The 27202-nt window shown below is 45.3% G+C and overlaps 1 protein-coding gene across 7 annotated transcripts in view; it reads right to left on the bottom strand.

Annotated features, from left to right (window-relative positions):
* Positions 1-461: 461 nt before the first annotated feature.
* Positions 462-27202, bottom strand: part of TRPM3 (transient receptor potential cation channel subfamily M member 3) — a 444564-nt gene continuing 417823 nt past the window's right edge. For 6 of the 7 annotated variants that reach the window (XM_079790372.1, XM_079790373.1, XM_079790374.1 and 3 more), the window contains 4 exons: positions 17302-17452; positions 16990-17189; positions 13869-14001; positions 462-5455 (listed from right to left, as the gene is read on the bottom strand). In XM_079790372.1, the coding sequence (XP_079646498.1) occupies positions 4003-5455; positions 13869-14001; positions 16990-17189; positions 17302-17452 (1937 nt within the window). In that variant the 3' untranslated portion in view covers positions 462-4002. The remainder of the gene's footprint in view (positions 5456-13868; positions 14002-16989; positions 17190-17301; positions 17453-27202) is intronic. The other variant, XM_079790376.1, reaches the window with a different exon arrangement.

Genomic DNA, 27202 nt, shown 5'->3' with positions numbered 1-27202 from the left:
CAACATGTGCTTCTTTATTGAATGTTACAGATTTGTAAATGATTATAAAGCTGTCCTGTAATGTTCATTAACACAACCACATGCTACAACTATGCTGGGTTAAACGTGGGTTACATACATGTTTACATGTATTTTATAGTACAGCATTGCCCAACATGTCAAATGGTACAGCCTATAGATACAGCATGATGGATGACTGGATAATATTTATTATCATTAGAGAAGTCAAACAGCCCAACATTGAGGAAGATTAGACTGCACAGCCTCAGAAAGTAGAATAAATGCACTATCTAGTGATCCACCAGCACATTATCTATAGAAACCATCTTTTAGAATATATTGGAAACATTCAGAAGAAACATATTTTGTGTTTTTTACAAGTACATTTCTTCCCATTTGATTATATAATCAAATATATATATATATATATATATATATATATATATATATATATTCAAGGGGGAACTTCCAAAGTGCTAAATAATATGTTAGACCTAGAAGTCTAGACTTAAAAAATATCCAGTTCTATAAAGTGCTGCATTCTGACCGCTGATACATCGTCTGGCTTGGAGAAATACACAAACAAGCCATGACAATTATCCCCAAGCCTTCCAGTTCCTCATTCAAATCCATTAAGGAGGGCCTTTCTAACTATAAACATAAGGTATCTTGGTTAGTCAGGAAATTTCCACGGTCATTTTCATAAAACATCCTTTTTTTCCCCCCAAAAGGACCAAGCAATTTAGAATAAATCATTACATATAGTAGTATATAAAAATTGGCACCGTAGAAGCAGATGGTTAAACCAAAGCTATCACTTCCTTGAGTTCTCTATGACTTTGTTTATGTTCCTCAGTAACTTGCTGCTCGTGAGCTGCTTCATTCACAGAGACAGGTAATTAACGTCCCCTCCAGCAGGGACATGGCGGAATAAATGAGCGGCACACAAGCTGACTGTACAAGGCCACAGAATCGATGCCACATCAGTGTGCAAAGGATCCAGGAATAGAAAGAAATGGATTGAAACATAACACATATATGCACACGGGAAAGAAATGGCTCATGACTGTGACACAGTTTGTGTTTGAAGTCATTGAAATTTGGCTTATATATCTCACACACATCCCAAAAGAACTTTATTTTCATGCACAACAAAAAAACAGGTAGTCCAAAGGTCAGAACTGGTAAGTATTTTGTTTCCCAGGTCCTGTTCTGTTCGCTCCAGAAAGCACGAAGGAAACACCAGGCTTAGACTTTCCCCCACTTTCAATCTGGTCCAGAATAAGAACCGGGAGGTGCTGTGAGGTCCTGCTCTGTGGTCAGTGAGCACTGCCTTCACCTCCTTCTTGGATTCTTCTAGGCCCCCTCTCAGAGAGTGAGTGTGCTCCACACTTAAAATCATCCCTACGTCAGGATGTAAGCACTCAAACTAGCAACATCTAACCTAAGGAACAAATACAACAAAAGCTTGCTTCTAACTCTGGTGTCGAGACTTGGCCTTCCTGAGAATCACAGAGAATTGGTCTCAAAATGTAAAGTGCCTATTATAACCATATTGATCATGAACAAACCTGGTTCTTCTTCCTCACTATCAATCAATATGGAAGCAGGGGTAGAGGAACCCTTTAAAGTTACATTGCAACTTTCATGTCTGGACATTTTTTTGGGGGGAGAGGGCCCAGAGCTTTCATCAGATCCTCACAGAGATTCGTGACTCTAGGAAGCTTAAGGGGAAGTGATTTATTCTCAGACCAAATGCATGTTTGCTGAGGGAGAAATAGCCAATTTGGGTTCAAAAAAAAAAAAGTATTTTTTTTAGGGTAATTATATACAAAGGACTCTGGTTGCTTGTTTCTGATTCACCTAAATACTAAGGAGTGAAAAAGGAATTTCTTAATTCTTTATATGTGGCCTCATCACTATTCCTACACCTGAAAAGTTTATTTAGAGGTTAAAAAAAAAGTCAAAGGCTTTGTCCTCATATTTACTTGATTTCACATGATGAGAAAATGGGAAGTTCACAACTACAACTAAACAAAAGAACCAGATTTTGTTTAGGGACCAGGAACATTAAGTCACTGTCCTTCAAGACCTTATTCTTTTTGTAAAATCAGTGATCCAAACAGAAAGCCAAAGATTTGAGGCTCAAAATTTCTTTATCCCACTTCAAATCCAGATTCTGATCTGGAAGTGCGAATACCTGTATCCTAGAACCCATAATACGATCTGGGTGAGAGTTAGGTCTGTGCAGATCGTACTTGATGCAATCACTTTGTGCAGGAGAAACCAGACTGACTGAGATGTCATGATGGTGACTGCATTTGGGGAAAAAAAAAAGGGGGTGGGGGTGGGTAAAGGGCAGGTAGCAAGTAATTTTGATAACTCTAGTTGGGTACAAGAAAAAGTTAAGGTTATAGGGATTTTAAAAAGTATAATGTCAACATCTGTCCAAATATAATGAATTCTTTCAATGAAATTCCTTGGCTATTAAAAATTCTGGTTATGCCTCAAGGCGATAGAAAAGTCCAAGCCTCTTAAGAAAGCTCTACATGCTTGTTTATATACTACATATAACATGTCTCTGTGTAAATGCATATATATGTGTATAAGCAGCATATGCTCTAGAACTCTTTACATGGTTTATCTGCTTTCTATTTTAGTCTACTGTATCTTTTTTATAGCTCTGTATAAGAAAAATATTCATGGCATGTCTGCATCTGATGGCTCTAGGTTGATACCAAACTCCCAGTCAATTCTAAGGTTATTTATGGTTTTGAGACTTCCTTAAAAAGTACTTTGGAACATTTCCATAAAAAAAGATACCAGCCCTTGAAAAACTCCGATTAAATTTATGCTGAGCTCAGATTGAATGGCAAAACTCTAGGTATGAAAATATCCACCAGATAGTCATATATAAAATGGTCATGTGATGAGTGGTGTGAAAAATTGGCAGTTACATCTTGGAGGTGTTCAGAAGACATGGTGGAGTCATGCACATGAGGAAGGTCACACAGCAGCATAACACACTACATGGATGGTGAGAATACAGCAATATCCCACACGGCAATGTTAGGCGAGTGCTGCCCACTATATTTTTTGTTAGTTCACTATTATATATTGAGTGAGCGAATTCATTGATGACAGGTGAGATACAAAATAAATTAAAAAATATAAAATTATTTAGTTACATTCATCCTGAGCTTGCTCGACTATCCTTGAATGCCCACTGTATATAATAGGCCACTTGACATTTTTTTTTTTTTAACATCAATTCTTCTTTCATTCCGCTCGCAATACAGAAAGGCATTTCTTTTCCCTTATTTTCTTCAAAAAAGATAAACAGTTGCGGCACCAGAAGTGAATATATAAGAGACAGGTGAACTATGACTGTTACCTTGTTTTTTCTTTACAATGATCAATTACAGAGGTGGTGGCATGAGAAGGATGTGGGACGTTAGGTAGAACTGCTTGCTGCCGGCTTATACTGAATAAAAAGGATGCTCTTCATCAGTCACCAGTGATGGAGCCAATGTGAAAAGAAAACAGAATTGAAGTTTAGAATATCTCATTTGTATGCTGGCCACTTTATTTTATTTTATCTCGCAATTTAGCCCTGCATCCTAAAACTCTTCATAACGGTCAGAAACGGAAAGACGCCTCCTGGCACGGAGAATGCGCGAAGCCCCTTCATCCCCAGAGCTCGAGGCTTTCCGAAGTGCCTAGTGGTACACATTCATCTCAACCCTCCTGCTCCCTCTCTTCCCCCTCCCTACCCATCAAGGGTGAACAGGACATAGCCCCTGTGTTTGGCACTGGGCCAGATCAAATGCTTTCTTGACCTGTGGCCCAGAAATCACTTTTGAGTGAACACCTCCTAAGGCATTGCTTGTTTTGCTCAGCTAAGACTAAAGCAGGTACGTCTGGAGGAAGGGGAGCAGGTGGAGTCCGGGGAGGATTCTAGGGCTGGGTTCTCGAGCCTCCGGCAATGCTGCTTAGGGAGGGTTAGTTGTGCTTGCTCTCAAAGCTGTGGAAAGCGGACGTTCTGGACAGCCTCCTCATGGACAGGCTGTCCCCTCGGCCCTCCGGCTTGGAGGATTTGCTCCTCTGGAAGGGGTTCCGCAGGCTTGCCGTGTTCCGCTGCCTGTCGAGTTTGTCACTGATGGAGAAGCTCTTCCTGGTGTGTGCATACGGCGCGCTGGGCTCCTCCGCCGAGTAGCTGTTGGCGCGCTCTATCTTGGGAACCGTGATGTTGTTGGACAGGGTTCTGTCGGCGGTATCGCCCTCCTGCGAGGGGATGGCGAGGGCGGCTCTCCGGCCTTTGGCCTCGTTCTCCTCGGTGTCAGAGCTGGGGTGACTCAGCTCTGCTTCTCGCTCCGGGTGGCAGCAAGAGGAGTCCTCCACTTTGCCCCCCAGACCTCCAGGGAAGGTGGCTCTGTCGGCAATTGCTTGCGGGGCATTGACACACCTGGTGTCAATGCAGTCCGTAATGCTCGTGTATTCTGCTGTTTTCACGGGCACCCCAAAGTTGGCATAATAGCTCCTCGAAGGAGAAAACATGAAGCTGTGCGACTTCACGATGGGGGCCTCCTCTAGAAGGAAGGGCGCGCTGGGCAGGTAGCGGCTGCTTTTGGAACGCTCGATGGCGTGGTACGTGGGCGGGTCAGTGTCCCAGGGGTTGTGGCACTCTGGGAGGTGGGTGTAGTCTGAAGAGAAAGATCGAGTGTCCACGGAGGTGATGTCCTCGAAATCAATGCTCCGGCTTGGAGGTCTGTCTGTGGGGGCGAGAGTTGCATAGGCACTACTTGAAGGAGCGGTGGAAGGAACTTGAGCCAGAAAGCTGGGCTCGCCCAGCCCAAGGATGTTCATGGAATTGTCCAGAGGGTCGATATCACAGTGGAGCTCATCCATGGCCGAGACATAGATGTCTATACATGACGATGGTCTTCTGGAATCGGGAACAATGGCCAAGGTGTTTGCAGGGGCTGCAGGAGTTTTGGATTCCTTTGCTATGGAGTGGGAACTAGTAGCCCGGTGCAGGCTCAGGGACCTTTCTTTAAAAAGACTTTCCAACTTTTCTATACCACCTTTGTCTTTCATATTGACCGAATAGAAAGAATGGCTTCGCATACGGGGCATTAGGGTTGGAGAAGTTGGGGACATGGTCTCCTCACCTGCAGGGTCTATACTCTCTTGGAGCTTGAAGGTGTTCCCCTCCTGGCTGTTGAAGCTGCTCTGGCGGACGATGTAGGCTGCGTCCGTGCAGTCCGAGGAGGTCCGAGAACGGATTTTGTTGGACTCGGCTCGCTCCAGACCTGTTAGACGCTCCAGGGCCGTGGCCATGCGCCCGATGAGGTCCTCGAGCTGCGCCAGCCGGATGTCCACGGTCTGGAGCGAAGCCTTCATGCAGTGCTCTCTCTCGTTGACTTCCTCCAGTCGCATGGACATGTTCTCCACCCTGTGGGAAGCAGAGAGAGGGAGAGTCACTAGGGGCCAGGTTCCTTTGCTGGAAGGCTTAGAGAGCATGGGCAGAGAGGGAAAGCCAGGCCTGGACCTTGGCCATCCATGTCCTACCAGAGGGAAATCGAGCGGGTACAGGGTGAGGAGGGGATAGGGAGGAGAGAATGCATGATGCTGTCACTGAGAATCATGGAATCCAAATCTTTTTGAGCTGGAAGAGGCTTTAGAGACTATTTAATCCAGTGGTTTTTAATGGCTAATCCCCCTTCCCCTCTTTGATGCCCAATCCTGATAAGTAAACACCAAACCAAAGCTGAATAGTTCTTACTGGAGTGGAGGCCCACTCTCGTACCGCTCCCATGGCTGAACTGTGGCTTGGGACAGGGCTTAGTGACCTAAATAACTATTAGGGTGTTGGCTTATCAGAGTCGCTAACAAAACCAGAATGTTGCATTTTGATGACTTGACCCAGAATTTTGCAAAATAATTTTATTTTATTTATTTTTTTGGCAGAAGAATTTTAGAATCTAGCTATTCATATTGCAGTGTTTCTGGACTGGGATTAATTTCATTTTGCATTTATATAATGATCTTTTTTGTTGTTGTTATTCACAATAACCTTTTCAGAATTTAGTGCCTCCAAAGGAATGAATATGGTCCTGTTGCTAAGGCACCTGGAGTTGATTTAATCTAATCCAATCCTGTCAGTAATAAGAGAGGAACAAACATCAAGAAATTTAACCAAGATTACATAAAGTGATTTGTGGTAAAGCCTGGAGTGTCTATCAATAAGTAAGCTAGCCTACTCCTTTCTCTCTGTCTTTCTGGGTAGCTGATCACAGATGCCTTATTTACAGTTATCTCGAGGTCTTGACTCTGTCCATTGGAAATTCGTAGGGGCACAATCTGTCTCATATTCCTGTTTTCATTTCCATGCGGCCAGCCCAGTACCCCCAGGTGGCGATACAGGTTCACTGAGTCAATCAGTGTTATGAACTTGATTTCATTTGTCTAATAAACTACCTGGCCATTCATTTACAAGGAGAGAAGCCACACATTTAACATAAAATTCTACCATATTTTTTCACCTGCTTAAATGAACTTGGAAAAGACAAACCAAAGCCAAGTCATGGTTTGAGCTCAAATGTTTTAAATGCCCAAAGGCAAATCTTTTGGAGACTCGGAATGCGATCCATTCTCAACTTTTCCAGAGAGGATAAAGGTATTTTCCCAACACTGCCAATATGCACAGCAAATCGCTTGACTGCCTGCGTGTACAGAATATGCTGTGCAAAGAACAGTGGGAATCAGAGCTGGGTCCCCAGCTGTTGCGCTAGTGGGGGTGGTGTGTTAATAACAGTAACACCTTTTTTAGGGAGGGATATACATTTCAATGCCAGAAGGAGGTATAAGAGGCAGTGGTTCCCCTCTCTGAGAGACCTGTGGGTTTAAAAAACAAAAACCAAAGCCCTGCTCTCCTGCTGGTCACGGTGGGGGGAAGGGGAACGTGTGATTCCTTTGCCTTGGCACATTTCTGTCTCTTTCTGAATCCACGCATCTCCCCCCCCCCTCCCCCGCGTCCTCCCACCCAACTCACTCCATTGACTGTTCAACTCACTCCCTTGTCTGTTCTTTTTAAAAAATATATTTTTATTGATTTCAGAGAGGAAGGAAGAGGGAGAGAGATAGAAACATCAATGATGAGAGAGAATCATTGATTGGCTGCCTCCTGCATGCCCCCTACTGAGGATCGAGCCCACAACCCAGGCATATGCCCTGGGCCTTGACTGGAAATCGAACTGTGACCTCCTGGTCATAGGTCAATGCCCAACCACTGAGCCACGCTGGCTGAACGACTCTGTTCTTTTATCCTTCAGCTTCGCTTCACCCAGACTAAGGTTTTAGAGACATTTTTTTCCTTTGCTCTTTCTTGCTGCTCCATAACCAGCTCGGCACAGCCCAGGGCCCAGGCACACTCAGTCACCATGGCCAGGTATATTCTCAAAAGACTCGTACATTGAGCATTTCTGCATCTGGCAAACCCCATGCTAGTCACCCAGCTAACACAGCTATTTCAGAAGGAAAATACAACTTTTCTCTGTTTCACTTTGTTTTGTGGTATAAACATAGCCCGAGAAACAAATTACTTAAAATAATAAGTTTGTGTGTCTCATAGACTTATAATTTACTTTTTCATCATCTGGCTGATGGAGTTTGATTCTGCAGGTACTACAATTTCACATTTTGCAATGCAATAAGCTTTGGGTAAGTGGGTAAAATACTTCTTCATTAAAGTCAGGGGAAGGGCAGAGCATGCATTTCTGTAGAATGAGACTTTTCGCTTCGGATGCTCTAGGTACTGGGTCCCCCTAGTAGCTTTTTAGTGTTGGCAGAGTAACAAAAGGCAGGATAGTTTTCTTCCTCCTTCTCCTTTCCTGTCTTGGAGCTCAGTGTGACAGGGCTGATACTGAAAGAGATGAAGATGCTCTTTTAGGAATGCTGCATATGATCATTGGTCTAAGCACTGTGAAATATCTCTCTGAACTGTGGGGACCCTGCTCCCCACACCTCACTCCCTTCAGCCCCAGGATCTTACTCTGCAGAGAAACTAGCAGGTGAGGGACAGAGCTAAGGCACCAACAGGAGGCAACAGAAGAGTTGGGACCTGGCAGTAAATGGGACGCAGAGATGAAGAAGCCCAAGGAGATGGGAGGAAGACAGGAGGTACGAGGAGGAAGAGGGTCCTCTGGGAAAACAGGATGTGCCCAGTGGGAGCCCCAAGAGTGAAAAAAGTGTGGCCTTAGGGAATGGAAGGAACTGGGGAAGGGAACAGGGTCAAGAAACCATTCTTCACAAACTCTCCTGATGGCTCTGAGGCTCTCAGGGGCTTTGGAAAAAAATAAAATAAAATAAGGACTGTTTTATCCATTTTCTTCCAGAATTCTGGATGTGTTTAACAACATAACTGTATAATAATTTAGGTCATGATGCAACTGATAGGGATTTAATGTAGGAGTTATAAAAGAATAAATGTTCCCAGAGTCAAATTTATGTTTGTTCCATAACTAAAGTGTGCCCCTTAATTTTTTTTAAAGAAGAATTTATTGATTTTTAGAGAAGGGAGAGGGATAGAGGGAGAGGGGAGGGGAGAGAGAGAAAGAGAGAGAGAGAGAGAGAGAGAGAGAGAGAGAGAGAGAGAGAGAGAGAGAGAGACTGATCTGAGAAACATCAATTGGTTGCCTCCTGCATGCCCCCTACCAGGGATCAAGCCCACAACCCAAGCATGTACCATGACTGAGAGTCGAAGAGACAACATCCTGGTGCACAGGATGATGCCCAACCAACTGAGTCACACTGACCAGAGCAAGTGTGTCCCTTAATTTAAAAAATAAATTCTTGAACAGACCAAGATGGCGGCAAAGTTAAACAACTAAACTGCCGCCTCACACAACAATTTCAAAACTACAACTAAAAGACAAAATGTCTACCACCCAGAACCACAGGAAAGCTGTCTGAGTGGAAGATTTACAACTAAGAAGAGAAAGGAGCACAAACGCTGAAAAGCTGAGGTATGGAGGCACGCGAATCGGGCTGGTGGTGGGCGACTGGGCGCGCGGCTTTTTTTCAACCCGAAGGGAGACAAGCTCCCGATCACTCTGAAATCCAGTTTCTGGGGACACGAGGGGGACCCAGACACCTACGGGGAGAAGCTGGACTCTCAGCCATCGCGTCGGAAAGTGAGAGTGACTTTCTTGCAGAGGTGCGCCTAGCAATCAGTGTTTACTGCGCTGGAGCGCGGGACGTGGGGACTTGGAAACGTGGAAAGGCAGAGACGCCTGACGGCAGCCATCGCCATTTGCCATGCCCTAGCCTAGTGACGCCCTGAGACCCCACCCCGCCCCGCCCTGAGACCTTGCCCCGCACATTCTACAAACCCGCTCAGGCTCCACACAGCGGCTTTTGCATATAAATGGCCTGTTCTGTGGCAGCTTAACCAAATTAACTGCAGCTCCAGTCAGACTGCTCCAAAACCGCCCAAGCAAAGAGGAGAAAACTGTAGTTCTTGCTGTAGCTCCTGCTGGGTGGTCTCAGACAGTAGCTGACCTGCACCCCACTGGAGATCCAGAAATTAGTGTATCTAGTGATCGGTGTGAGACGACACCAGATTTCAACCACTCTCATAAGGGACACATTCAAGAGGCAGACTCAGTGAGCACCAAAGCCCTACTGGAACAAGTCCTGCCCCATAAACATGTCTCCAGCACAGCAATTCTTCCGTTATAGACACAGCAGGTCCTCACAGCCAATTGGCCTGGTGGTCAATTCCTCCCAGTGACACCAACAACAACCAAGACTTAACTACAACAAGGCTGTACACACAGTCCACAAAGGGGTACACCAAGAGTGTCCACCTCAGGTAACTGGGAGGCTGACCCGTTGAACCAATAGGACACCTAGTACACAAAGCAACCCTACCAACTCAGGGAAGCAGCGAAAATGAGGAGGCAAGGAAACAGATCCCAAACGAAAGAAATGGAGGAGAACAAACGAATGGACATAGAGTTCAAAACCACGGTTATAAGGTTTTTCAAGAATTTCATGGAAAAGGCCGATAAATTTAATGAGGCCCTCGAGGATATGAAAAAGGACCAACTAGAAATTAAACATACACTGACTGAAATAAAAAATATTATACAGAGACCCAACAGCAGACTAGAAGAATGCAAGAATCAACTCAAAGATTTGGAATACAAAGAAGCAAAAAACACTCAACCAGAAAAGCAAGAAGAGAAGAGAATTCAGAAAGTTGAAGATAGTGTAAGAAGCCTCTGGGACAACTTCAAGTGTACCAACATCAGAATTATGGGGGTGCCAGAAGAAGAGAGAGAGCAAGACGCTGAAAACCTATTTGAAGAAATAATGACAGAAAACTTCCCCCACCTGGTGAAAGAAATAGACTTACAAGTCCAGGAAGCACACAGAACCCCAAACAAAAGGAATCCAAAGAGGACCACACCAAGACACATCATAATTAAAATGCCAAGGGCAAAAGACAAAGAGAGAATCTTACAAGCAGCAAGAGAAAAACAGTTAGTTACCTACAAGGGAGCACCCATACGATTATCAGCTGATTTCTCAATAGAAACTATGCAGGCCAGACAGGAGTGGCAAGAAATATTCAAAGTGATGAATAGCAAGAACCTACAACCAAGACTACTCTACCCAGCAAAGTTATCATTCAGAATTGAAGGGCAAATAAAGAGCTTCACAGATAAGAAAAAGCTAAAGGAGTTCATCACCACCAAACCAGTATTATATGAAATGCTGAAAGGTATTCTTTAAAAAGAGGAAAAAGAAGAAAAAAGTAAAGATAAAAATTATGAACAACAAATACATATCTATCAACAAGCGAATCTAAAAGTCAAGTGAATTAAAAATCTGAGGAACAGAATAAACTGGTGAACATAATAGAATCAGAGGCATAGAATGGGAGTGGATTGATAATTCTCAAGGGGAAAGGGGTGTCTGTGTGGGGGGTACGGGAAGAGACTGGACAAAAATCATACACCTATGGATAAAGGCAGCGGGGGGGGGGAGGTAAGGGCAAAAGGGGGGCGGTGGGAACCGGGTGGTGGGGAGATATGGGGGGGGGGGAAAAGGAGAAACAATTGTAATAATCTGAACAATAAAGATTTATTAAATTAAAAAAAATAAAAAATAAATTCTTGGAAAGTTAAGTATAAATGGGCATGCATGGCAGATACAAATAGCTCTGAGGAACAAACCAAGAGTTTTGGGTCAGGATTGTTAGTGATTAGGAGCTCATGCTGGTCAAACCACTCAGGAGATAAAATGGAGATAAGAATGATACAAATTTATGGAACAATTGGAAGCCATAGGGGACAGATAGTAGAAGTGACTAAGTAACAAAAAGAGAAGGACTATGGATAACATATAACTCCTGCCTTAAACCTATCAGTGGTTTGATCAGAATCAGCTCCTTACCACTAACAGTCATGACCCAAAGAAGCTCATCTTCTTTGGCTTATACTATTTTTTTAATGTATGAATTCCATACATCCTAAGTTATCCCTGCCTCTCTTTGTCTTGAAAGGTTATAACTTGACTATACTATTAATAGTTATGTGTCTATCACTATTTTGGATCTACGTGAAGTGAAAAAAGGATACAAAGCCTATTGGCTCAGGAGAGATACTTTTAGATTAAAAGATGACACTGGGAGTAAGGTATATCCCAGTTTGCTTTAATGGTTACTGCCAAGAAGAAATGTCACGATGTCCTAGAGAAGATGCTGGAGCTGGGTAATATGGAGCCACTCTTTCCTTAGTTGATCTCTGTTCCCTTGTGCACCTCATGGTAGTTCTGATGTGTCCAGTGCAATTCTAGTGATTAAAGATGTTATTTTTGGAACATTTACAAATGCAAAACACACCAGTATGACCGCCGCCACCAGCAAAAACGAAACCCCAAACACAGACAGTGGCACCAGGAGCAGAAGAAGGCCTTGGCTTAGGTTCACTTCTCTGGCACTTGGGCTTGGTGGTGAGGTCGGCTGGGTCTTTCTGGCCCCTGTTACTCCAGAAGGTCAGCTAATGTTAGGACACACACACAGAAATAAGCCTGCACCCGCCTTGGATTTCTGGGAATTGCTCACCCTAGTCAGCCTCCTGGGGGTGGGACTCCGTATCTGCCCAGAGAGGAACAGGGTCTGGGGGAGGAGTCTCCTGGAAGTGTTTGCAGGTGTGGGGTGAGAGGATCTAGTGGAGAGGCGCTAGTTCCTTTCCAAAAGGAACTGGTGACTGGGTCCCGATGTGTCACATGCCCTGGTGCCTGCACCTCTCATGCTAGTTCCCCAGAGAGGCAAAGGCTTCTTTGTGTCTCAACACTTCCTCCCCTGCCTTTCTTTCCTCCCAGCCGATGGCTTTCTGAATTCAAAAAGCATTTCAAAGGCCCCTGGACATAGGCTTTGGAAATAAGTCTGAGCAATGGGCCATGTGTCTACATGGCGCAATTTTCTGGGAACCATATGGTTATGTGCCCATTAATAAATAGCTTTTTTGAGGCCTCAGAATGAGGAAGATCTTTGGATTTGCAGCTCCTTTCTGAGTGTGCCAGAAAATTGCTTCACATCATATCATCATGGAATGTTCTATTTTGCAATGACAGATGTGTATAAGATCTATTCATGCTTTACACTTTATTAATGTTGGCTGAGTACCTCTGGATACACTCACTCAATGGCATATGCGTTATACACCTACTGTGTAGGCTGCATTCTTTGAAGAAATAAAGGGCCAGGGACAGAAAAAAAATGCCATTTGTATAATTTCGGCAGAACCACTAGAAAATGTATAAAGCTGGTAAGCAGACAAAATGTCATTTTGTGAAAACTAGAGGTGACTAACTCAAATCTTGGGAAGCTTGAATGATATTGATTAAAATCATCAATATATTATATATCCCTTTTTCCACTATTTATAATTTGCTTCTGACCTCTTTCTATTGCAAATGTTTAAAATGTAAAGTTACACCAAGTGCTTTGTAACACTCTGGGTGTTCTTTAGAACTGTGGTTCCCAAATTCTGGGTTATGACTGTGCCAGCCCGAAATGACGTTTTTATTAGTCTGCGGCAAAGTGAGGAAAGTAAGAAAATGTGAGTTCCTTTGCATAAAGCTAGACTTATTAAATGAAAATGATTCTTTCCTGTTTATTTTGAGATGTTTCTTAGAGCCCTGCTAGTCCACAAAACCATTTGGTCAATGAGATCTAAAGACAGGTGACCACTGGGTAGAAAAAAACCTGCTTTTATTCCCTTGCTTTTGTCTTGTTATATAAGAAGAAAAAATAAAATAATTCCTGAAAAAAACCCCTCAACCCTCAACCATTATTCTATGTAATTCACAAGCCTCGTGCTGTTGTTTATTTGGAAGGTACCGAGCACGCATGTAAGCCAGGCACTAGGACTATGTATCCTTCGGAGAAGACATTCAGGGTGTACATCATGCACAGACCTGCTGGAGGGCCTTGTGCTGGGTTTCTCTTGGTTTGTGTCTGGGTTTCTCTTGGTTTGTGTCTGGGTCAGAACTCTCCGATTTCTGGCCTGAGCTAGTAACTCCTGTGCTGTTCTGCACAGAGCCATGTCTAGTGTCCAGGAAGGTGGCTGCCACTGCCTGCTGGAGAACCCAGGATCTGTATGTCTGGGATTTTGATCTGTGAACCCTTCAGATGACATTCTGTGCTCTCATAAGCTTCACAATTTCTTGGACAAGAAAAATAAACACAAGGGGTCTCTGATATTTTTGTGTGTGTGTGGCTGCACAAACACAAGCAATGGATGAAGCACGCCATGGCATAAAACACCCCAGAGACATGTGGCCAGGGAACACACCTTTCCGAAGTCACCCGGATCCTCTCGTCATTGGACGAGTTGAAGCGATCATCCTTTTCTCTGAAATACTCCTCTATGCACTGCTCTTCAAAGTCATGCACTTTCTTGAGCTCATCATCAGTGATGAACAGTTCTGTGGAAGAGAAATGAGGTGTGAGGCAGAGAAGCAAAAGCGATGGCGCCTGATCTGTGGGCCTCATGACATTCCAAATCTGAACCAAGGTTAGGCGAACGGGCCTCGATTCTCTGCTGAACCTCAAACTAAATCCAAACCCCATCAGGCAAAGTGTGTCACTGTCCCCTTTCTGTGCATTAGAGTCACTATGGTTCTTTGAAGTTCGTCTGAACATAGCAGATTTACCGCAGGGACTGGTTACAACCGTTCAAGTTGTAAGGCCAAACATGTAGCTAAATCAAGGAAAGGTACACAATGAATGGAGGTTTCTCAAAAGTTCAATTTCCAGCCTGGATGGTGTGGCTCAGTGGTTGAGCATCGACCTATGAACCAGGAGGTCATGGTTCAATTCCAGGTCAGGGCACATGCCCAGGTTGCGGGCTTGATCCTCAGGAGGGGGCATGCAGGAGGCTGCCGATCAATGATTCTCATCATTGATGTTTCTATGTTCTCCTCCCTTCCTTTCTGAAATCAATAATACATAAGTAAATAAATAAATAAATAAATAAATAAATAAATAAATAAGTAAATAATAAGTAAATAAGCAAGCTCAGTTTCTGGGCTGAGGAATGTGGCAGACAGACACTGTTCGCTGGCCTTACTAAAAGCCCCTTTGCAACCTCATTTCCCCTTTCCCACTTCCCACTACTGAGGCTGGAAAGCCAAACACACACATTTCCAGCCTCCCTTGAAGGGAGCAGCAATGGTGAGACCCAGGTTAGCCAAGAAACTGCAGGCAGGGAAGAGATTTTGCTTCCCCGATAAACTGTAGTGATGCGGCTGCGCCTTTCTACATTTTTTTACCTTCCCCTTTTCTTTTTGCCTGAACAGAAATGATGACGGAAAGTGCAGCAGCTATTTTGCTACCGCGAGACAAGACAGTGCATTCACGAATAGCTGAGCCTAAAAATAGGACTCTGGGTCTGTGACTTCAGTGAGCCACTGTAGTGCTCTGTGTTATCCCCCTAGTTGCTTTGTGAGCAAAATAAAACCTTATTTATGTTTATTTTATTATTATTATTTTAAAAATCTTTCTTACTCAACCTTCTTTTTTAAATTGATTTTAGAAAGGAAGGGAGAGGGAGAGAGAGATAGAAACATCAATGATGAGAGAGAATCATCGATTGGCTGCCTCCTGCATGCCCCCTACAGGGGATCGAGCCGGCAACACAGGTATGTGACCTTGACCGGAATCGAACCCGGGACCTTTCAGTCCACAGGCTGACGCTCTATCCGCTGAGCCAAACTGGCTAGGGCTTTATTTTATTATTTTTAAATAAGATTTTTAATCCTCACCAAATGATATTTTTCCTCTTTTTTTTTTTTAAGAGAAAGTGGAAGGAAGAGGGAGGGAGGGAGAGATAAGGGGAGAGAGAGAGAGAGAGAGAGAGAGAGAGAGAGAGAGAGAGAGAGAGAGAAAGAGAGAAACATCAACGTGAGAGAGATACATTGATTGGTTGCCTCCCACACATAGTCCTGGAGCCCATAATGAGGTCAATGACCTGAATCAAACCTGGGACCCTTCAGTCCACAGACTGATGCTCTATCCACTGAGCCAAACCAGCTAGGGAAAAACCTTATTTATTTGTGTTATTGTTAGTCTGGTGTTCTGTTAATAGCAGGTAAACTAATTGATAACTGATACAGGCATAGAAAATGATCCACTGTGAATCTGAACCCTCACCCCCTCACCAGCTTTCTATTTGTCTAAATTTATATTTTAGATGGAAATAGTGAACTTTGGAATTCTCAGTCCCTTCCAACTCTCCCATTTTAAGTCTAGAAAGAAGTTGGCATTTCTGTGTCAGGGAAGTTGTTAAAAGCTTTAGTCTTAGAGAAGCAGGCGGTTAAATGGTTTTGGTTTCAAACTTTAGACCCACCAGTGATCACCTGGAGGGAATTTCTGGGCCTTCGTTCTAGAGGCTCGTTCAGTAGGTTTGGTGTAGGTGGGCTACTTGAGAAACCATTGTAGCTTGCTTGGACGGGGCAGGATGCCCTATGGTTCTTCACTGTGGGTGGTACCCCAGGGACAGTTAGCATTCTGCAGGAGCTATTGCTTTTTAATGCGTGGAGGCGGGATGTGCTAAATCCCCTACCATGCGTGGGACAGTCCTATACACTGAAGTATAATCTGCCTCAGTGCCAATAGAACCTCCTTTTAGAAACACCGGACTAGAAGGTGGATGGTGGAGGGGCTCCTGTTTTGCCCTCTGAATACTGGAAAGCAGGGCTGGTGTCCTCACGCAGTCACATAGGCACAGCCTCTAAGGCTCGGAAAATGTTCAAGGCCTACAAAACGGTAGGTCCAGAAACGATAATGGAAAATCAAACGTAGTCACCTGCAACTCAACTCATGTAAGAGGCTCAAATGACATATAACGCAGCCTTGGGGGCATATAAATATGGCTGATAGATTTTGTGGTGGCACCTCTGGAAAGTAAGAAACTTAGAACCTAGGGAGGCGCTAAAACAGCCCTGCTGGAGGCTGGCTTTATCTCACTAAGAAAGGTGTGAGGCTGGCCTGGCCAGTGTGGCTCAGTTGGTTGGAGCATCATCCCATGCACTGAAAGGTCACGGGTTCGATTCCCAGTCAGGGTACATACCTAGGTTTCAGGTTTGACCCCCCAGTCAAGGCATGTATGGGAGGCAAACAATCAATGTTTCCCATTCTCTCTCTCTCTCTCTCTCCCCCCCCCCCCCTTCTCCTCTCTCTCAAATCAATAAGCATGTTCTAGGGTAAGGGTTAAAAAAAGAAAAAGAAAGAAAGCTGTGAGGCTAAGAATGCTTGCTTTCAGCCTCTACTGTCTTCTTTCTGGCCCTGTTTCTGTGGCAAGCGTGCCCCTCTGTTCCCGTCCAAGTCGTCAGAGACCACAGTCCTGCAGGACCGCCAGTGGGAAGCAGTGGGGCTATGGGATGTGCGGCTGCTGGGGGCTGTCACTCGCTTACTCAGGCCGTAGTCCCTTTCATCTGGGTCACCCTCATGCTTCCTCCACCGGCAGCACAGGTGCTGGAATATCATGGTCATGTGGCTGAAGATGATCAGAGGTGGGGGCAGGACTGGCCTTTCATGGAAAGTCATGATGAGCTGATACCTCTGAAACTTCCACACTTGGTTGGATATTGATTTTACCTCAAAAAACGTATTGCTGAAATAGAGACCAGAGAGAATTAAGTGAGAAACGCCACTGCTTTCTGAAGCATCACACCCTTCCAGTGCCCCCGCCTCCGCCCAAGGGCCCTGGTGAAGGGCCCACGTACTTGAAGACAGCGATGAGGAGGTTGACCAGCAGGATGTTCGCCACTAAAAGGTAGCAGGCCATAATGGCTGGCACGATCCAGGCTCCAGTCTTGCAGGGAGGCAGCTGAATTATTTTGCCGTCCTCTCGGGTCTCATTCTGTCCACAGGGAGCTGCAGGAAGCAACACAGGCAAAAAATGAGAAATGATGGCTATTTGAATTAAAAAAAAAAAAAAGACTGATTGTATGAGAGGTTTTTTTTGTTGTTGTTGTTTTTGTGTTTTTTTGGTAGATGGAGGAAAAATACAGCAATCTCAAGACAAACAGAAAAAAAAGAATGGGAAAAAAAAAAAGCCAACATGGAAAAATGAAAGCTTCATGACTATCCCAAGGGGCTGCTGCTACTCCAGGGGGAACCTGGTTCCTCCTGTCTCCCAAGTTGTCATTCACCTTGAAAGAGGTGGGTGGAGCCCCAGCTTGCTCATGCTGTCCCTTGACCCCTGACTTTCATGGAGGGGCCTTGCTGTCCTTAGGAAGCCCGGTGAGGGCTTTCCTGGGGAGCAGTGCGAGGAGCAGTCTCAGGACCCCAACAAGTTACTTTCTGAATTGCTGTGGAGGCCAGAAGTGGACAGCTGTAGGAGCAGCATGGAGGGGCTATTGATTGGGAATTAACACCAGGGCAGCTGTTAATTGCTACAAGAAACAACCCGGGGCTCTGAGTTAACGATTTGCTGTCTCAATGAGGAAGGAACCAAACTGAGCAGTGTCTGGGGAAGTATTAGCGGGCTTGTCCCTCGGTCGTCCTGACAAATGGCATTTCATGGGGAGGGCGTGAGAGGTGATGGGCCAGGACCCCGGAGCCCTGAGCCACCCGCTTTCTTCCAGTAACATTTCCATTCCAAAAACGTGCTTTTCAGGGCACAGGAAACAAAACCCAACTGCACTGAAAAAAAAAAGGGCAAATAGAAAAAAAATAGATCTGGAGGTGGGGGTGAGGAGGAGGGTGATGTGTGGGACCGGGGGAGCGCGAGTAATGTGCTAATGAGGCCTGCTTGGAGTTTCCGGGTAACTACAGGGGAAAAGGAATCCTTGACAAAACTCCTTAGTGCCGCCCAGACAGCAGGGATCAGGGAGTGAGATGATGGCCTCAGGTGACCAGAGATGGGTGAGGTCAGCCTCCCGCTCCAGCTGTCCCTCTCCCATATTTGGCTTTAGAACAGGGTCCTTTTGCAGCCATCTGTAAAAAGGGGGTGGGACATGAAGAGGTCTCAGCAGGTGCCACAGACAGCTTTTGAAGATCTGCCAAGAAGGTTAGCAAAGTTGACCCAGAATCTTCGTAACAAGAGTACCTGGCAAGGGGAGTCCGATCTCTTATCAAGAATGAATGTTGCTAAGCTGTGCACGTTTCTGTAGTCTCCACTCCTGGCTGCACAGGGGATCGCAGGGGAGCTTTAAAAAAAATGCCAGTGCCTCTCTGAGGGTGGCCCGGGCATCAGTATTTCTTTTAAAACTTTCCAAGTAATTCTCAGGTGCCGCTAAGGTAAATTCACTGAGCTAAAATTAGGCTAGAAAAGTTACGTGATTTCTGACATGCCCTCAAGCCCAAAATGCATCTTCTCAGGCTATGGTGGTTCTCATCATAGCAGGACACCAAGACCCTGTGTTTGTAACCAGAGAAAGATGGCCCGAGTGCTTCCTTTGGATCTGCCTGCAGGGTGATTGGGCCTTAGAATCGGATGTTTTCAAAGAGCCAGCATCTTTTTTTATCATTGGTGGTTGTGGCATTAACCACCCAAGACAGCTGTCCCTTGGAAGGAAAACCTGGTGATGGAGGCCACCACCGGCTCCAGGATGAAGGCCAAACTCTGAGGGTGGCCGGCCCAGTGCCATCTCTGGCCACTTCCCACTCCTCCTTCTGAGCCCAAATTGGACCAAGTTCCTGGTAGTTCCTAGAAATGCCATGCTGTCTTTTATGGCCTGATTTGCTTCTTCTTTAAAAAAAAAATATTTTTATTGATTTTGGAGAGGAAGGGAGAGAGAGATAGAAACATTAATGATGAGAGAGAATCATCGATCAGCTGCCTCCTGCATGCCCCACACTGGGGATCGAGCCCACAACCCGGGCATATGCCCTGACCAGGAATCAAACCGTGACCTCCTAGTTCATAGGTCAATGCTCAACCACTGAGCCACAGGAGCTGGGCTGAGCTTTGCTTCCTTTGCTTCTAAAGGCCCCTCTGGCACCGTGCTCCCACTCCAGTGCTTCACTTGGGTAAATGCTATTCAATTTCCAGTGCTCACTTAGCTCTCTGAGGCCCACCACAGCTCACTTCCTGCCCCTCGGCCTGGGATAGGCATTGACAATGATTTTCTGCTTGAACCTGCTCTACTCAGGCTCTCCTGAGCTCTTTTCCAAGTAGGCCTTTTGGACTTCTGTGTTTGTCTCTGCATTGTTCAGTTTTAGCAAAAATCCTGCTAAGTCTGTTTAGCCAGAATCCTCAATATCTGATCACCGTTGATATCTAATCAGGTTTCTCTTCTCCACCATCCCCCAGGTATGTCTGATCACCCTGGCCTGCCATCAGCAAAAATCCTGTTAGGTCAGGTTCGCCAGCACCCTCCTTATCCCTGATGTTTCATCTTAGGAATTTTCCATCAACTGACCTCCACCCTGCTCCTGCTATGAACGCCCAGTTTTCCTTGCTGTGTTCAGAGTTGAGATCCATCTCTCCACTGCAGAATGGCTGCACCCCTCCAGCCTGCGTCACATGAGCAGTCGGGTAGGCAGAACCATCCCCGAGGACCATCATCTAGATTCTACAGCAACAAGTGCAGTATAAATGAACTAGATGATCCTTGTGACAATGATAATGATAATAAAAATGAATCATTAAGAAACAGCCCTCATTTGGTAATATCAGCAAAGAGGCAGCGAACATTATATGCAGCAGTTAGTGCAAAGCGCTATTCTATAATGGCTCCTAATGATGTCTTTGTTCTGGGTATTTACCTGCGTAAGAAAGTGCTCTGTCTCAAACTCACAGATGCCTACCACTGAAGAGCTGAGCTGGGTGAGTTAAAGCCCTGACAAGCAGCAGATTTCGTGACAGGGGGTAAGTTGTCTGGATTGTCCTGAGGCACCAACCAGTATCTGGGGTTCATGTTCCCAGGGAAATGCTCCATGGCACATGCATCCAAGATGACACATGGGTGGAAGTTTAGGGGCATGTGGGCTGGTGGCTACCACTGTGGCTCCTCCCTCCCTGCCTTGCAGCATGACACCTGAGTGGTTATTCTCCCAATCCTCTTGCAAGAAGCAAATGAATGAACACTATCACCTTCATACCAAGTGGCACGCTGTCACCCGCCCCCCCCCCCCCCCCCCCACTTGGTAATGAGGCAGAGTGCCTCTAGTGGATGTTTGCTGCTTCCACCTGCCCAACGTACATTTCTCCTTCTCTGGGAAGAGCATCCTAGTTTCCCTCTATGGAATTACCCCTGCCCCACTGTCTCAGTCCATGGAGTTTGGGTGAAATGAATGCCAATTCCATACCTAGGAGATTAATCAGAGTACATTATCCCCTGATTGCAGTGATTGGTTCAGAGATAGACATGTGACCCTCTCCTAAGCAATCAGAGCTGATGAGCCTCAGCCTTGGGAGTTTTGCTGGAACTAGTTAGTATGAAGCAGGAGCTCTCTGTTAACAATGTGATGTAAAGCTACCAAGTGGAGAGGACCTGCCTGCGAGTGATTGTATCACAGAAAAGAGAAACTGACTCCTGATCCAGCCAGGCCTAAAACTAGCCCCCTTCAGTTACACGAACCATAAAATTCCTTTCTTCCTCAAGTCAATATTACTTGGGTTTCTATGAGTCCTGGCTAATACAATCACTCTCACCTCTGACTGCTGTCCACAGGCCAGTAGTAAAAGACATCTTTTGGGCACCCCACTCCTGAGAGGCTGCATGTGGAGTAGCAAGAAAAGACTGGAAGGGGCACCGGGAATGGGGAATCTGACCTGATACCAAGGTTGAATCACAGTGTCAGGGCTTTGGGAACAGGAGCCACTGTTGCTCTCATTCTTCCCCCAAGCATAACGGAGCCTAAGGGGTCTACACTGGCCTCTGACTCAGCAACTAGTAACACAGATGCCACCTATTATCAAGTAAGTAGGGTAAATGCAGTTGGGAAACTTTGGCCAAGCACCTGGACACAGCCAGCTGCTCCCAAAGGGAAGAAAACCTGTTTCTAGAAGCAGATAAATTAGGTCACAGGAGTGGAGGCGTGCAGGTGCAGGGACAGAGTGGGGAGGCCACATCTGCGCAGTTGTGGCCAAATCAGAAGGATCAAACGTTTGGAGACTCAGACTCTCCATGATTTATCTGTGTGGGTCACATTGCCGCACAGCATGGCAGGAAGTTGGAGGTGCCATTTCTGCTAACTAGGCATTAATAGGTGGAAATGAAACGGATGTTTGGGCTCCAAAATAATGATAGCTTGTGCAGTCCTAATTTGATCCTAGTGTGTGAGTGATAGTAAGAAGGCTCTCCCTTTTCTTTGCACGCTCTGGAGAGCAGCCTTCCAATAATTGGACCTTCTTTTTTTTCATAAAAACTTTTTATCATAACTAAAACAAAGGTCAACAGCATCCCTCACTAGAATATCATCAAAACAGCAGCTAGAATACTTCCTGGCACATAGTAGGGGCTCAATAAACACTTGCCAAATGACTACATATTGTACATTTGATCTGCTTTGTTAGGCATTTCTGCAAGGGTTACATGATCAATTTCACTGGGTCAGTGTCTTTTTTTTCTATTTAAGATCTCAAGTGTCACCATGACCTGTCAGCATGAGATGGTTCCTGTAAGAGCAGATATTTATTTGTTTGTTTTTGCAATTGCCAAGTGTTACAACTAAAGAAACATGCCTTGTGTTTGGCAAAGGCTATAGCAAATCTCCCTTCTGAATGCTGCTGTGTAAATCTCCAGGCACACCAGCCATAACACCCCATCCTGTCCTTGTGCAGTCCTGTTAATCAATCATGACACACTTTCCTGCTGAGCCAAGTTTGGTCTTGGAATCCTTTTCAAGACAAAACTACTAAGAGCACAACAACTGAAGTTGACACAAGAGATTGAATATTTCCCTCAATTCCTTCAAAAATGTGAATATGAGGTCTGGGGTAAAAGATCATTTCTGTGCCTGTTTTCAGGATCCTCCTCATGCCCACGTGGCCTGGCCAGTATGCAACCTATACCACTTCATAGCTGCCCAGGAACCAGAAAGTTGGGTCACATCAGACATCCTGCTTTTCTCAGACCTTGAGCATATTGCGGGACCTCTCCGTCATGCATCCTGGGCCCATGGACATTAAAAGACAGCTTTTAAAGTGGGTATTTCTCCAGGAAATTCTCATCCTAGTTATTTATTTGGGATCATCAAATGTGAAAGACAGTAGATATTTGGGAATAAACATCTGGGAAAAGCATAGCATGTGCCAGCTTCAGTGCTGGGCACTTTACATTGGCCATTGCATTTAAGCTTCCCAGTAACTCTGTAAGAAATATATTATCTTTGCTTCACAGCCGAGAAAACACACATTAAGGGGTGAAATGCCTTACCTAAGACCACACAGCTAATAAGGGATAATGTGAGAACCATCCCCTCATTTCATTCAAAAAATACTGAGTTCCTGCTATGTGCTAAGTGATATTGGCACGGGAGATGCAATTATGATGATATAGAAATGAATCCTATCCTTTCTCTGACCCCAAAGCTTGAATATTCTGTGCTCTATCTCATGTGGCCTTTCCAATGTAATAATACATGATAACAGTGACCACCTATTGCATGCTTAAATGTAAGGCTTTGTGCTATGAGCTTTACTTATATCACCATATTTTAATCTTTACAATCATTATACCCATTTTACAGATGAGGAACTGAGGCTCAGAAAGCGTTAGCATCTCTGTCAGTATCTCAAAGACAGCAAGAAGAGAGGCAAGAGGTCCACTCAGGCCTGTTCCACCATGAAGTCTCTCTCCTCTGTGCTTCCGAAGAAAGAGCCCACATGGGGTTGAGAGGAATCTCAATTATAAACAAATAGAGAGACAGGTTAAGAGACATCTGAATTTTTCTTGTTTCCATCAACACAAATAATGGCCTGAACAGTTCAGATGAGGTAACAGATGTATGGAACACTATAATTCAAGTGAGGAGAAAGAAATTCAATTCATATAATAGGTATCAGGTATAGGCACCCATGTCCTAAAGATTAAGACATTTGCTTTTTTGATATCATCCTATATAATAAAGAGCTAATATGCAAATGGTCATCATGCCCTCACGCCATAAAGGCTCAGACACTCAACACTGGGGAGAGAGGAATGGGACCAGCCAGACACAAATGAGCTCACGAGAGAGGAATGGGGACCAGCCAGGCTGTGGCCTGGGAGAGGGACAAGCCACCTGCCCCGTGATCCCAGGCACCAGTGGCTATGCCTGTGCCTGAGGCCCAGGAGAGGGACAAGCCGCCCATGGTCCCAGGTGCCAGCGGCTGCACCTGTGGCTTGGGAGAGTAACAAGCTGCCTGCCCCACGGTCCTGGGTGCCAGTGGCTGGTGCTGCGGCCCAGGAGAGGAACAAGCCTCCCACCCTGTGGTCCCAGGTGCCAGCAGCTGTGCCTGTGTCTGAGGCCTGGGAGAGGGACAAGCCACCTGCCCCGTAGTTCCGGGCTCCAGCGGCTGCACCTGTGCCTGCGGCCCAGGAGAGGGACAAGCCGCACGCTCCATGGTCCCGGGCGCCAGCAGCTGCGCCTGTGACTGCAGCCTGGGAGAGGGACAAGCCGCCCGCCCCGCAGTCCCGGGCGCCTGCGGCTGCAGCCCAGGTGAAGCCGCCTGTCCACGGTCCCTTGTGGCTGTGGCCGGTCTGGGCGAAGCTGGCCCGGGTCCTGGGTGCCTGTGGCTGGCCAGAGGAGGGAATCCTGGGTCCCGGGTGCGGGGTGAGGCGGAGGTGGTTAGGGGAGATCAGGCCAGCAGGGGAGCAGTTAGGGGCGATCAGGCTAGTAGGGGAGCAGTTAGGGGCGATCAGGCAGGCAGGCAGAGGTGGTTAGGGGCGATCAGGCAGGCAGGCAGAGGGGTTAGGGGCGATCAGGCAGGCAGGCAGGTGAGCGTTTAGGAGTCAGCGGTCCCGGATTGTGAGAGGCAGTCGGACATCCCCTGAGGGGTCCTGGATTGAAGAGGGCGTAAGCCAGGCTTAGGGACCCTCCCCCCTTGCACGAATTTCATGCACCAGGCTTCTAGTTCTATAAAATAAAGGGAGAAGAAGCATTTATTTAATGCACATACCACATTGTTCCCCCAAAGCATGTGAAATTAAAAATAAAACACCAATGTTTGATATACTCAGCATCATTTAAAAAATATAATAAAGAAGGGTATTTCTCAAAGATTTTCCCTCCATCTCTTATCTGAAGAAATATCTCAGAAGCTTATTCCAAATCACAGGCAATGGAATAAAGAGCTTAGTTTAGTGTTTGACTACATTTATCTTATTTTTTTTAAAATAAAGGATTTTCAACTAAAAATCCATCTTGAAAAGATAAGGGGACAAAGAGGATTTTTCTACCTCCTTTTAAAAATCCATATAGTTCGCCATGGAGGATTTAGGATGCCATTAGCACAGCTTCAATAACTGAGTCCCAGGGTGAGTTAAATTTAGGTAGCTCTGCTTTTTTGGCCTTTTTCCTGATAGAATGGTTTTCTTGGCGAGACAACTAGAGATGTCTCTCTTTGTATGGCTACATCTTTCTAGAAGGGTCTTGACCTAAGAGTCTTAGTGGTAGATCCAGGCAGAAGTTTCCTTTCTATTTATTGCAATAGGCCAGCACCAACATCCTCTAGTAATGAGGGGCAAGAAGGGCAGAGGTAATTGAAAAGGTAAGCGCCAATTTTGTAGAGTCCAAAGCACCACCCCAGTCCAGGCTTTTACTTCGTTTTGTGGTTCATTCCTTTTCCTGGCTCCTAATCCAACTGCTGGTTAAGATGCAAATCAGGAGTGGCACAAAGGCAAGCGTCAGAAAGGAGTAAGAGGAGGCCTCAGTTCCTTCATCTGTGAATATGAGGACTTGGACTGTTGATATTCCCTATAGTGTGGTGCACACAGGACTCGGGAGGTCCAAGATGATTTTAGGACACAGAAACAGGACATTAAATGACATTGAACGGGATAGTGAAAGAGCAATGACCTTTTCAAGCCTCTTTCAATCTTCCTGACTCCATCAGAGAGACTGTGTCACTTTGGGGATAACATTTCTTTTCTTTTCTTTTTTAAAAATATTTTTTTATTGATTTCAGAGAGGAAGGGAGAGGGAGAGAGATAGAAACACCAATGATGCCCTAACTGGTTTGGCTCAGTGGGTAGAGTGTCCACCTGCCGACTGAAGGGTCCCAGGTTCTATTCCAGTCAAGGGCATGTACCTTGGTTGCGGGCACATCCCCAGTAGGGGGTGTGCAGGAGGCAGCTGATGGATGTTTCTCTCTCGTCGATGTTTCTAACTCTCTATCCCTCTCCCTTCCTCTCTGTAAAAAATCAATAAAATATATTTTAAAAAAAGAAAAAAGAAACACCAATGATGAGAGAGAATCAATGACTGGCTGCCTCCTGCAGGCCCCACACTGGGGATCGAGCTCACGCAACCCAGGCACATGCCCTGACTTGGAATTGAACCGTGACATCCTGGTTCATAGGTCGATGCTCAACCACTGAGCCACGCTGCTGGGCGGGATCACATTTCTTTAACATTCCTTCACATTTGCTAAATTCCCTTTGTAGTCAAGACCAGGCAGGCTGAAGGCTCAAGCACCTGGACAGAATTTCATAACAACGTGGTGTTTTCATTCTGTTTATTCTATGGTTATCTTCTTTTTGCATTAAATCATACTGATTTTTCAACTTATGACCACCATATAAATTAAAAATAAATAAATTTATTTAGATATGAAGAATGAGCCAACGTCACTAAAAATATTAAAGAGTGGCTTATGTGACTAATGATCTCTAAGCCTCATCTAGTCCTGATATTCTATTACTCTATGATTCTATGAGGAGAAGCAAAAGACCGGACTAACCCCCAGGCTGGATTATCCATCCCTGGAGCTAATGGCAGGTCACTTGCAGAAGAAGCCTTATTGTTCCCACTCCTGGCAGAAGAGCAGTCAAATAAGTAGCCTTTACTGTGTGACATGGAACTCAGTCACCACAGGGCAAGAAGAGGATGATGTCAGGGCTTCTGATCTATTTGCTATATGCACACATGTTCAGCTTTGAGCTATTCAGAACCCATAATTAATTTGAATAACCCTCATGTTTTGATCTGGTGAATTAGAAAGCAGGGTGTCACAAGCCTAGGTATGTTGTATGTGAGTTCTGGCGAGAAAATTCACTTCCCTCTGTTATCTTGGTCTTGGGTTATTGCTATTCAATATATCTAGCTTTACCTGGAGACAAAATTGTAATTTTTTTTTTCTGTCACTTGAGAGGGCTTCAAAATTCCAACCTTGGTAGTTTATTATTTGCTATCAGGAATTAGTATCAGAAATTTGACAGGGAAGAATGTACATCTGTGCTAGTCTGTTGTACATGCTATGAGTTTGTTGCCATGATGTAGCAGATAGATTGCAGTAATAGCACGCTCTGTATCCAAGCTCCTTTGTCATGTGATTTGATCGTTATTCTCACTAAATAGGTAGGATCTAATACCTTGCGCCTTGATTCTGAGTTTGACCATGTGAGTTTCTTTGGCCAATGGGTGATTGGCAAAAGTGACCAATGCAGCCCTAGCCTATTTGGCTCAGTGGATAAAGCATCAGCCTGTGGACTGAAGGGTCCCGGATTCAATTCTGGTCAAGGTCACATGCCC

Source organism: Cnephaeus nilssonii (assembly GCF_951640355.1).
Source record: "Cnephaeus nilssonii genome assembly, chromosome: 14".
Classification (NCBI taxonomy): domain Eukaryota; kingdom Metazoa; phylum Chordata; class Mammalia; order Chiroptera; family Vespertilionidae; genus Cnephaeus; species Cnephaeus nilssonii.
Note: the sequence above shows the minus strand (reverse complement) of the source record. Positions and strands in the feature narration are given on the sequence as shown.